General features: G+C 41.3%; 1 protein-coding gene across 2 annotated transcripts; it reads right to left on the bottom strand.

The window, feature by feature from the left end:
- Positions 1-3011: 3011 nt before the first annotated feature.
- Positions 3012-12140, bottom strand: hgsnat (heparan-alpha-glucosaminide N-acetyltransferase). 2 transcript variants are annotated; one of them, XM_062520498.1, is made up of 18 exons: positions 11926-12140; positions 11006-11121; positions 10610-10746; positions 10128-10246; positions 9721-9790; positions 9524-9593; positions 8922-9019; positions 8683-8759; positions 8554-8584; positions 8141-8301; positions 7619-7734; positions 7360-7481; positions 6295-6421; positions 6022-6108; positions 5628-5705; positions 5109-5179; positions 4582-4694; positions 3012-3796 (listed from the first exon to the last, which is right to left on the bottom strand). In XM_062520498.1, the coding sequence occupies exons 1-18, from the start codon at positions 12104-12106 to the stop codon at positions 3615-3617; spliced, it is 1956 nt and encodes a 651-aa protein (XP_062376482.1). In that variant the 5' UTR covers positions 12107-12140; the 3' UTR covers positions 3012-3614. The 2 variants fall into 2 exon arrangements, with proteins under 2 accessions (XP_062376482.1, XP_062376484.1); XM_062520500.1 differs by lacking the exon at positions 11926-12140 and adding an exon at positions 11249-11525.
- Between the last annotated feature and the right edge of the window lie 44 nt (positions 12141-12184).

Here is a 12184-nt window from a genome sequence, read left to right as displayed (position 1 = left end):
GTGGTTCAGAGCATCCACAAAACAGGACAGGAACAGACTGCAGCAAACAGCACTAAGGACTGTAGAAAAAAATAAGAATTTGGGTATGTGCAGAGTTTACATATTTTCCGCAGCTGCCAGTGTCCGTTTTATATTACAACCCCCTGGCGAAAATTATGGAATCACCACTCTTGGAAGATGTTCATTTAGTTGTTTTTTTTCTCTTATTATTTTTTTGTTTGTTTTTTGTTTTTAGAAAAAAGACAAATCACAGCTGTGCCTAAAAAATATTTGTCTGTAACAGATGAACTTGGCTTTGTGAAACCTATAGCTCAAAACAGATGAACAGATGGCTTTGAGAAACCTAGCTAAAAAAAAGGATATTTTTTTTTTTGCAATTTAAGGCAATGTATTTTGCATATCATGCTGAGGGAAAAAAAAGGAATCACTCAATCTTGAGGGGGGGGGGGGGGGGGGGGAATATCAAATCACAAACCCAAACATCATAATTGTACCTTTTTTTCACATCATCATTGAAATCTGAAGAATAGGCCTACTGTTCTAGTGAAGTCTCAGAGAATTCAAGCGGTAATAAAAGCCAGAAGAGGTGCAACAAAGTACTAATTATGATGTTTGAAGTTTGTGATGCTTCAGGATTGAGATTCCATATCTATCTCCTCTACATGATCTAAAAAATAAATTGCCTTGTATCCTCCTGGGACCCGGCCATTCATTTTTGTCCTCTGTAGGGGACATCAGTCTGAGTCTTATCAATGAAATACCATTCATGCCAACTATTCAAATCCTTTTGTACTCTCAAGAGGACATCCTGGGCTTTCTGGTGATACCACAATTATGTGGGTTGGGTTAACAGATTTCACACAATTTATTTTCAAAATGGCGGCTATTGAATTTTTTTCATTTCATGGCAGCAACAGAGGTAATTGACCATTTTTGGTCATTATTATGTGTTTTATTGCACACAGTCAATTTGTGTCATAAAAATGACAGTCTCAACTTGAATTCAGAGAAATTTCAGAAGGATCCAACAATTCTAACACCTTCAAAACATAGCTTTTGTTCAATGTCCCCTGTAGCGGACATCGGGACTCAGTACCCCTGCTTTTTAACCAATTTCTACATTTTAGAAGGCAGAGGGTTGAGTGAGACAACAAGGTCTTTTCTACTTATTTCTAATAAATAAAAGGAGATACAGGATAAAAGGGGATCCCTTAAGGTACAATACAGCCCCAGAAGCAGTGTGTAAGCTAGAACTTTAAGGTTCATTAAGAAATAAGTACATCGTAGGTGAATTTGCCTCAATGTACATTACCCAATTTGTATTTTGGGTAACTGATTACTCCATTTACCTGTAAATGATTATTTGCCACTCATAAAAGTGCTTTCACATTTACAATTTATCCATCAAGCATCCCTTTAGTGTACCTCTGCCATCCTAGAATGCCCTGAACACAAACGTTTCATTCGTCTCTTGGGTCTTTGGCACAGGGGTCAGAGGTCAAATAATGAGAGTCCCTATCATGGTGTATACTCTCTGATGCCCTCACAGCAAGCCATTGTACTTCTTCAACACATGTTCATTAAAGGGAGAGTGTAGTAACCCCTCCAAACCTAAAACCTAGCTCTACAGTGTGCCATGTATGCAGACTGGCTGCAACACTGATGAACCAGGCTCATTATTATGGCCGTCTGAATGCTTATTCAGACATTATGGCAACACTTCATTATAGTAGCCATCTCTGAAAGCTATGTTAAAAAAACTTGAGGGGGGGCAAAGCCTTTCTTGGCCACCTATTTGCCTGTAATATCTCACATACCCTAACACTCCATTGACTTTAATGCAATACTATTACTATTCCCATAGGGTTAGGACATTCGGATAGTCCCGATGTCCTTTGCAGAGGACATCTGATAACTCAGCAACTAAGAACATTTTTGGATTTTTTTTTGCTGCAGCTTGTTTCTTTAGACCAAAATACTTAAATCATCTAAAAAACATCTCAAAATTAAAACTTTAATTTCTCAGGAGGGTATTACTGAAACATTGATTTTTTGGAGAGGTGATTCCATAATCCTATGAAGTAGACCGTGTTTTTAAGTCATTGGCTTCTTTCAAAATGCAAACATGGGTGTCTTTTTCTAGCTCAGAGCTGTTTGAGAGATGAAAAATGTTCAACTTCTAGCAGAAAAACACCCTACGCCATGCTGTTTATCTGACAGCTGACCAATCACAAGCGGATACTTTGCATATCACAAAAGGATGCCTCCGGCTACTTTTGGAACAAAAACAATGGCAGATCTTTTTTTTTTTTAAACTGAAAAAATGCTCCCAGAAAAAGTTTTAATGTACCCTATAAGACATTTTCGGGGACACACCCAGGACACAATCTTTCATAACTCCTCCACTCTGGCAGATTCAATATTGTACACCAGAAGTACTAATTTAGCTTATTTTCCAAGGCTGTCACACAGCCTCAAATAGGATAGCAGACCAGAATCGTCTATAATGCTGCCCATTCTTGAGCCAGTTGTTTCATATGTGCTGGTCTAATTCCACATTCTGTTGATATTTAGTGAAACTATCTACTGCAGTTCACTGCTGTAAAGAAATGGCAACCGAAGAACACAGGAAGAGGTTGATTCCAGTACATTTGCATGAACCTTGTTCAAGGCCATCGAGTAAAGGATTTTATATTTATATCTAGGGTAAACATTTGCACTTTTAAATTGCTTCTCATTTTAATAAAGCAGATATTCAAAGAGTTTAAAATATTATATTATTGAAATACTTTTTTTATTTCAGTGATAACAAAATTAGGTCTTGCAAAGTATAAAAACAATTGTAAAAAGAAATAATGATTAAAAAAAGTTTAGTAATCACAGTAAATCAACTACATTATACAAATATTTAGGAGGTAATTCAGTAATTTCTTTAATTTACGGAAACACCTTGTGTCTGAGTTGTGCTTTGTTTGCAAACATGATACAGTACAATAAAAAAAAATGATGACTGTGGAAAATAGAACACTTTAATATACTGTATTTGGCACAGCTGTGTGAGTGAGAAAGGTTTGTTTGAAGGCTGCTTCAATCTTGCATCCCTTACCTCAGATACAGCAACTTAAGTATTTGAGAGAAATCCTCCAGAGGATTAATATACATAACATTAACCCCCCTAAAAACAGGATTGTTTTGCAACATTGTAGACAGGTCCCTCAAATGTATTTGTTACACAGGTGAATTGTCTGCCACTACGTTTTATATCCTTTGAGTCTTTTTTGGATCAGTAACAAAAAATAACAAAGCCTCAGGACAAAGGCTTTTGAAAACGTACCCATAGAGTTGCAGAACTGACCGTCACTCCAAGCTTAGCTCCACGCAAAGGGAAATGCTCATGCGATCTGAACACATGTCGCCTTTACGCAGTATTGGCAATGGAGAGCTAGCACTTTGCTTGAATCCATGGTCTCGGCAGCGTCCACAGCGAGCTGGGCCCAATACAACAACAAAAAACCCCACTGTATCAGTTCCACTGAAAAGGCCCAAATGTTTGTATTGTCACATTCGGTCTCCCTTCGTCCCAAAAGAAACCTGTTTCCACACCCGGAACACACTCAAATCTTCCAGAAAATCTTCTTCCTGTAGAGCACATAGGAGATGAATACCCAAATAGATGTGGCCAGCAGGTTCTGGGCAAGGTGCTCGGCATGTGATTGGCTGTTTGCCATCCGCCAGCGGAAGGGGAAGTATTCCTCAAAGATCTCGTGGCCCATGTACACCAAGATGGAGTTCATACCTGAAGGGATGGATGTTCAAAATCAGTCACATTATCAGGAATGACTATGGAATGGAACATGATCAATGCTTCATTATTCCTTATTTTAGTTTTGCTAATCTATGGCTTGCTAGAGTTAGATTTCATGGAAGCAGGTTAACACATCACACACACATACAATATCCAATAACTGAAGGCTGTGGCTTTGTGTGCGGAGGCCTCTGACAGATTCACCAATGCCTAGTCCACACATAACTGAGTCTTTATAAAAACAGGGGGCTTCCCTAATTTTCCCTATGGCTTCAACATAACATTGCTCGCTTTGTGCATGGACTATTCTGTCCTTAAAACACCCTTAAACGTTTGTTTTTAAAAATGAGCAGCTCACCGAGTGGTTACTGGTCTTCAACGATCTTCTATAGCAAGTTTAGCAGCGAAATACAGCTTCTGTCATCTTTTATGAGGGATTTTAGAAATCCCGGAAGTACTTTTGCAGATACCTCACAACCGTGTGTGCCTAATATAACACAACAGAATTTGAATTTCACAGCTAAACTTGCTATAGAAGATCGTTGAAGACCAGTAACCACTCGGTGAGTTGTACATTTTTAAAAACAAACGTTTAGGGGTGTTTTAAGGACAGAATAGTCCATGCACAAAGTGAGCAATGTTAAAACCATACAGAGCTCCATTCTAAAGCTGCCAAATTCCACAAACAGGCTCAATCGTCGAAATGTCGGTGTCTAACACTCGTAATACAGAAAACGTGCTCAAAGTGTAAAATACTGAAATATTGCTTTAATCACCTGGGTAGTAGAAAGGAGCGCCAGACCACCATTTCTTCACATCCACTATGTAGTACACCGCACCCAGAAGAACATAGGCAAAACAGCTGAGAGTAGTCACATAAGACAGAGACCTGCAGCAGAGAAGACAGCATGCAAATTAGAAACAAAAACATGTGAGATTTGCGAAGAGAATTTAAATAGTATGCTTAGAAAATGAAGCGCTCACAATTTTGCCTACAGTATATGCAGAATCTGACAAATGTATGAATTCAATGTCTATTTCCAAAATATTTTGCACGCTTCTGAAAAAAGTGGGTTGGTCTTTCTGTGATCACTGCAGGCACTGCAAAAGGGAATAATATGGAGGACAGGATCTGCCAACAAGCAAACCAAAGAGGATGTGTTCAATCTCTATCACACGTCCAGGCCACATGTGCATGAAAAGCAAGGGAGTGGAGGGAAGACCTTGGCTGTGTTGGGTTTTAAGAGAGCCAACATTATTCAGTACAGCGGACTATATCTTCATACTGTATGATTACACTCACCATAGGTTTTTATTGACAGGGATGTAACCATGGTCTTTGGAACACTTGGTCAGGATCGCAGATAATACACCCTGTAAAAGTTGAGAGAAAGGAAAGTTCAAGCTAGACTTGTGTGTATCGCACAATGTCACACACAGTGCTCATTCAATGTTTTACACTTTAATCTTAAAAGACTTAAAACAATGACAATAGGGAATATAAATTATATAGCAATGTGTAGATTTTGTTTTTAAAAAAGTATGCTGTTTTTTGGGAAGAAAATATAACAGTGTCTTCCCCACTAAAACTATAATACTAAGATTTAGAATAAAAATATATATATTTATTTCAATATTCTTTGCTTTCATTTAAATGTTCTTCAATCTTTCTTTAAGTAGCATCCATCTTTTTTTGCATACAAACTATTACAGTAATCTATGATATATCATATCAATTGCCATCTTACTGACTGGATGACTAACACAAAATCTGTAAACCTGTATATGAATGACAATGTCATCACTCAGAAAGTGAGCTCACCAGGACAAACCCCCACATGAGAAATCTGGAAATTATTTTAGAATGAAGATCACTGTAGTGAAGAAGAATCTTTCCAGCCTAGAAAACACACACAAAGTTAAGGCCAAAACTGACCCTCACAGCTTTGTTATCAGACTGTGTAGACTTCTACACAGGTCACAGTGCTGAAATAGTCTACACAAGGTTAGTAATTACACAGGCAGCAACAAACAATCATACAATAAGACTAACTGACATGCAAATGAAATGATAACCACTAAAAAAAGAAGGTGATTTAAATTGTTATCTAAATTGAATCACAACTAATCAGGCTCAATGATCAGCTTGGGAATGGTATGTGTAGACAAAATTCTTCAGCTAATTCAGAAGGAAAGGGAGCAAAAGTCTTCCTGACCTGAAGACCCAGGAAAGCCATCAGGATAGAGTTTATGCTGCCCAACACTCCCTCTGGGTCATATGCCACTGTGGACCGGTAAACAACCTGTCGAAAACAACAGGTGCGCACACAGGCACACACAGGCACACACATACACACACACACACACACACAATTAAAAACTATATATAGAGTGGTAGCTCATCTAAATATTGTGGTAGTGTGAACTAGGGCCAATCAGTCATAAAAGAAGAAATTGTGTGGCCGGTGCATGCTGTGACCGTTGTTTACCCTCGATGATGGTGTCTGGTAAATGTGAGTCTCTCCCAGAAGCCAACGGTCAACGAAGCCTGCCGCTCCCCCCGTGCAGTTTGGGTACTGGCCAAAGTCCCCAAGTCCACCAGGCCCCAAATACCCACTGCGGAAGTTCGAGGTGAGAACAGAGAGAGGCACTATTAAGGCTACACAGCTAGCAGCAGCAGCAGCAGCCGTAGATTACAGGTAGTACCGTAAAATAAGCCATTCAATTCCCATCTTTAATTTGAGTGTGTTTAAACAGTCTAAGTTGTTGACTGATTAATGCACTTTGAACTTGAAGACTGTTAGCATGTTAACAAATATGGCACAAAAGAAAAGAAAAAAGAAAACACATAACCGCTTTCCTAGATGATGGGCTCTTGCCATGAACATGAAGCACTTAACATAATTGAGGAGATGGAGTTCTCAGTGGATGCTGCAACAATGTTTATCATTCAAATGTATTCATTCATTTGGAGAAGATCATTACTGATATATGCTAGTGTGTGGTAACTGCCTAATTGAATCTCCTAAAGAGAGTGTGCGTCAATGTACTATATACTTTTTTTTTTTTAAGATTATTTTTTTGGGCTTTTTATGCCTTTAATTGGACAGGACAGTAGAGAGTATGACAGGAAACAAGCAGGAGAGAGAGTAGGGGTGGGATCCGGAAAGGACCACGGGGCGGTAATCGAACCCGGGTCGCCGGCGTGCGGTGCAGGTGCCCCAGCCAGTCGCGCCACGGCTGGGGCCAATGTACTGTATACTTTTGAAAGCACAGTGAAACATTATACTACTCTAAAAACATGGTGTTAGATGTTTGCATTTCTTGATCAAGACGTTCAAATCCTTAATTATGACATACATGTAACAGGGCATCAAAGAACTTAATCTTTGAGTCAATTGCATGCAGGTGGATCAACAACACAATAAAAGTCACAACAACAGCACAAATATTAATGGAAAAAAGAACACCACAATAAATTGAAGAGGTCAAGAGGCATTTTCTAGCTATTACACAACATCCTAGAGACAAGACAAGAGATGCTGTGAACTTACTTTGGACAGCCAGGAACTGGAAGGAGGAAGGTCAAGTAGAGCCACAACACTTCCAGGAGAAGCACACACAGCCAGGCAGGCCAGTAAAGGAGGAAGTCACAGACTGGATACCACCAGGCATTCTGAAGTACAGGAAGTGGCCAACATAAGGACTTTCCCCACTCAACAAGGAAGTGCAGTCTATGCAGCCTTAGGGTAGAATTTAATTGAGCAGTATCAAGGGAGACTAGTTTGAAGCAGACACAGAGACACCTCTTACCAATGGCAGGTTATCAAGTCGAACTCTAGCAACCAGAAGATCCAGAGAGGCGACAACCAGGTAGGAAAATGCCAGTCGCTGTAACACTCCAGGAATACGCAAGGAGGCCCACCCCACTGGAAATCAAACACAAACATAAATCTGCACAATGTTGGAAAATGCACTGACACAACAAGACAAAAGTTTTGTTGGTTTCGGTTTGTAAACACTAGGCTACAAACCAAACAGGTTAAGCAACTAGTTTAAATTAAAAAGGCAACATTTGTTTTAATGATTGGCTGGGAACAAACAAACTACAGTTAAACACACACACACATACACACAAAATTCCTTCATGGGCAGAGTAAAATTAATTTGACCATTTTGATTAACCTTACAGTACCCAAAAAAGCTATTGGTGATGGCAGTTATACCTGATTTAACGTGTTAAATTGAGTTCCTCTGAAAAGCACATACTTCAACTCTATCATATAGTGCAGAATGAGCCTGTCAGCAGCAGCTCCTCCTGCTCCCCCTACTTACAGGGCCCCTGGCAGTAGTTTGGATTGATGACGATGAGGCCGATGAGGAAGAGCTGAACGCTTCTCCACAGGACCTTGCCCAGCAGGTGGGAGCGGACTGCCCCTCGTCGCAGCGAGCCGCTCGTAGACAGAGCAATGGAGGTGCCCATGATGAAGACAAACCTGCAGTGACAGCAGAAGGAGGAGTCAGGGCCGTGAAGGAGATTGGCTCCAAACGCAGCTTTGAGAATTCCCAAGTTTAAGGGAAATTTTCTAATCACTGACAGGTGCATGAACGGCAGCCCTGTGAAGTTGGCTTGGCATGAGGTACAGAGCAGATATCGAGGCAAAGGTGGGATTGGCACCAAGAAACACCTGGAGCTGTAAACAACTTCTTAAGGTACTGAAAATACCTATATATGTGTACACACTTACCATGGAAATACTAAATCTGCCACAGTCAGCCCTGTGCAAAGGAGAACAACAAGCAATTATGGCAGATGGCACTTTCAGACAGAACAGAAAAAACAACATCAAGTTTATCCAACACCATAAACTACTGACCATTCCAGCTCTCATGCCTAAAGAACCAGTATCTTCCGCCTCCATAGTTTACAAAGACCATTATGACTAGCGAGAACCTGTAACACACCAGGAAAATGTCATCAACGGAAATACAAACAAACAAACAAACAACACCAGCGGGCTTAAAAACAAACAGTGTTTTCAAATATTAGCCACAGGAATTGGGCCAACTTCAAAGACAGAGGAGAGGACACTGACGTGCCCGAATGCAAACCCACCCTCGGAATGTGTCAAGCGACCGAAGCCTCCTGCCAGCCGTGGCGGGTATGGCCGTTTCCACAGAGGACTCCACCAAGCGACTCGATGGGCCAAGCTCCTGTAGGAGAATGGCAAAGTGTGTTTCTGCATTTCTTAAGCCAGAGGGCAGTATTAGTACACGGGGGCAGCCGTGGCCTACTGGTTAGGGGTTCCCGAAGGATTGCTGGTTCGATCCCCGACCAGTAGGAAAAATGTGGGAGGGGGAAGATTGAGCACTGCTCTCCCATGCCCACATCCATGGCTGAGGTGCCCTTGAGCAAGGCATTTAACCCCTCACTGCATACCGAGCGCCGCTGTAGCAGGCAGCTCACTCCGGGATAGCTCCGGGATAGTGTGTGCTTCAATTCACTGTGTGCTGTGTGTGTTTCACTAATTTGCAGATTGGGATAAATGCAGAGACCAAAAAGTACTTAAGATAACGGTAATTTACACCAAAATGAGTATGGGGTAACACACACGATTACAGGAGAACATTAGACTCAAATGCTCTCGTTCTTGAACAGTGCCAATGATATATGCCAATGGTCACAGGGCCATTTGCAGGAAGTCAGTAAGTCCTTACCGAGTTGATAAGTCTGTCGGTCTCCATAGCATTGCCCCAACGCAGAAGATGGGTTTTCACCACCTCCAGTCTGGACAAGGAATGACAAAAGATTGATCAGAGAGGGCAAGCAACGTCTCAGTCATGAAAGGTCCGCAGACTTCCAATGAGGCTCTGTGGCATGGCGATAAATAACAAAGCAGATATAAATTACTTACCCCATTATTGTATTTCCAATAGCAGCCAGCACAGCCAAGCCGGCGAAACCAAGGGATGCAAAGAGAATAGCTAAAGAGAAAGGCAGGGTATAAGGAGGATAGGAACACAGTGCAAATGTAATGCAAAATCTACAGTATAGGGCCAGCCAAACTATTCAGGTGCTCCACTCTGAATACATACTGTATACTGCACAAATACAAAGTCCAAATAACATTTACGTTTATTCATGTAGCAGACACCATTCTCCAAAGTGACTTAACATTGAAGCTACGTTTCTGAGGAGACCTTAGGTAGGAATTAACCACATCATTCAAAACTGCTACTAGAGGATGAGAGTACAGTAGTTATACTGTGCATACTAGTCAAAATAGAAGGAGAAAGTGGAAGAAGAAGGCAGAACACTCACGCAAGTAGCTGTTCACAGGTTCTAATTCGGTGACTAAGGAGCAGTTCACTTCTGCTGGATCATTGAGATTCTTCACCCACAATGAGTATTTTCCATGCTCACCAAAATGGAAATGAAGCCTGAGAAAAGATTACTATGAGTATAGTTTCATGTATGGTATCCCCCATCCAAGCACAGGCTCTTTATTTGAATCTGACAAACATGAGCATAATAAATATGCTTGCACAATGCACAACAGTACTTAAAAGTATCCAGTACCCATGCTTAGTGATACTTAGAAAGCTTACGGCCTGTAATGAAGTCAAAAGCATTTCCCATGTATAGACTACATGCCTTCAGAGATGAGAAGTCTGTAATTGTTTTGCATTATGAAGCTCACATGTTACAGCTCAGACCACCAAAGCCTTGTGACAGCCGCCCACCACGCTGGCCCACTGCTGTGGCTGATTAATTGTCAGGCGAAGCATGCTAGTGGAGCTGACCTGCACTGCTCTAGGTTGACAGGGGAGCTGTTGAGCTGAAGGGTGAGGGGGTGCTGTGTGCCCACGCTGAAGTCCACCACACTAGGGACCCCAGGTCCTGGGCCTGCTGGTACTACACCAAGAGGCTGGAACAAGCACTGACAAACAGAGAGATAACATAGACTTGGCATCCGGTTTGCTTCAGGGTCACAAAAATTAGGGTTGTAATGGCATTGGTGGCAACAAGAAACAAAAACTAATTCAACTTAGTTTCCATCGGTATCATAATTAGCCTGGAGGAAAGTATTATTTCCATTAGAGTCAATTTACCATGAGTGTCCATCAAACGACATTCCTCATCACCATTTAATCACATGGACAGTTCAATATGCTAGATGTTTTTAGTTGTTTGTTTACCTGGTAACAATGGTCTGACAGCCAAGACACAACCATATCACTCTGTAGTTCATTGCTGACGGTCAGAATTGCTTCGTCCATCTTAGGCACGAGAGTTTTGCGATGAGGATGAGAGGCTGGAATGTACAACATGCAGATTTTATATCAACATAATCTTACAAACTTGATTACAGCTTTTTTCCGTGGCAAGTTTACACAGTAACTGTCTATCTGTATGTCATCCAAATTTAACCTTTCACTCACCACTCGCAAGAGTTGTTTTTTGATAGAGGCTGCAAGAGATTCGCGAATTCACTATAAAGCGTCAACATTAATTGTGCTGGTGAGTCAGCTGCTCGGTCACGACCGAATCACACTCGCTAGCCCTACCCTTTATGTTCCCTGCCCGGGGAACGTTTGCTTCCCTCCATCGTCGATGTCCACCCCATGTCACATGCTATACTAATCCGACTCCCCTACAACGTACGTTTCTGCCTCTAGTCATTAATCTCTAAACCGAGGGAAGTTCAAACAGTTGAACCCTACAGTGAGGGATGGTGGTTTGACCGTTTAACAGCATTGTTGTTATGATGAACGTGGTGAGATAAAGGAAGTTATCGTTAGCCTAACATTACCATTCAGCAACTTATCTGAGGAGCTCAGCGTCAACCCGCTAATAATGTTAGGGTGTTTAACGTAAACAAACGTGGTACAGATAGCTGCTAGGCACATACAAATAGCATTGTACAACATTTATGTCACTAATTGTTTGACAGATAAATTAGCGACACTTTCCCTGTATCTTATCTGAACCAGCGACCATTAGTATTCAATAGTCTGACTCATATATGACTTACATATTATTACATACAACGTTAGGTGAGCTAAGCTATGCTAGCTAATAGTGTTAAGTTTTGATATGTTTCCATACGTTGACTTACAAGGGGACACTGCAGTAAGCGGCACCACAAATATGGCACAAATGAGCACAGTCACTGCAGAAAGACACAGTCCATCTTCTCCCACCGACTGGGCCATTTTCGGCCGATTTTCCCCTGCCTCCCCTGTCTTCCCTTTTCCCTGATGCCTCTGAATTTTCTTTATTTTTTTACGTGGTTCCATAATAACCACTTCCTAAACCCGGGTAGTGGAAGTGCGGAGGGTCAAAGTACAGTCCAACAGTCACCTCAACGTCGACGG

The sequence above is a fragment of the Sardina pilchardus genome, chromosome 2 (genome assembly GCF_963854185.1).
Source record: "Sardina pilchardus chromosome 2, fSarPil1.1, whole genome shotgun sequence".
Classification (NCBI taxonomy): Eukaryota; Metazoa; Chordata; class Actinopteri; order Clupeiformes; family Clupeidae; genus Sardina; species Sardina pilchardus.
This window is presented reverse-complemented; position numbering and strand designations above follow the sequence as displayed.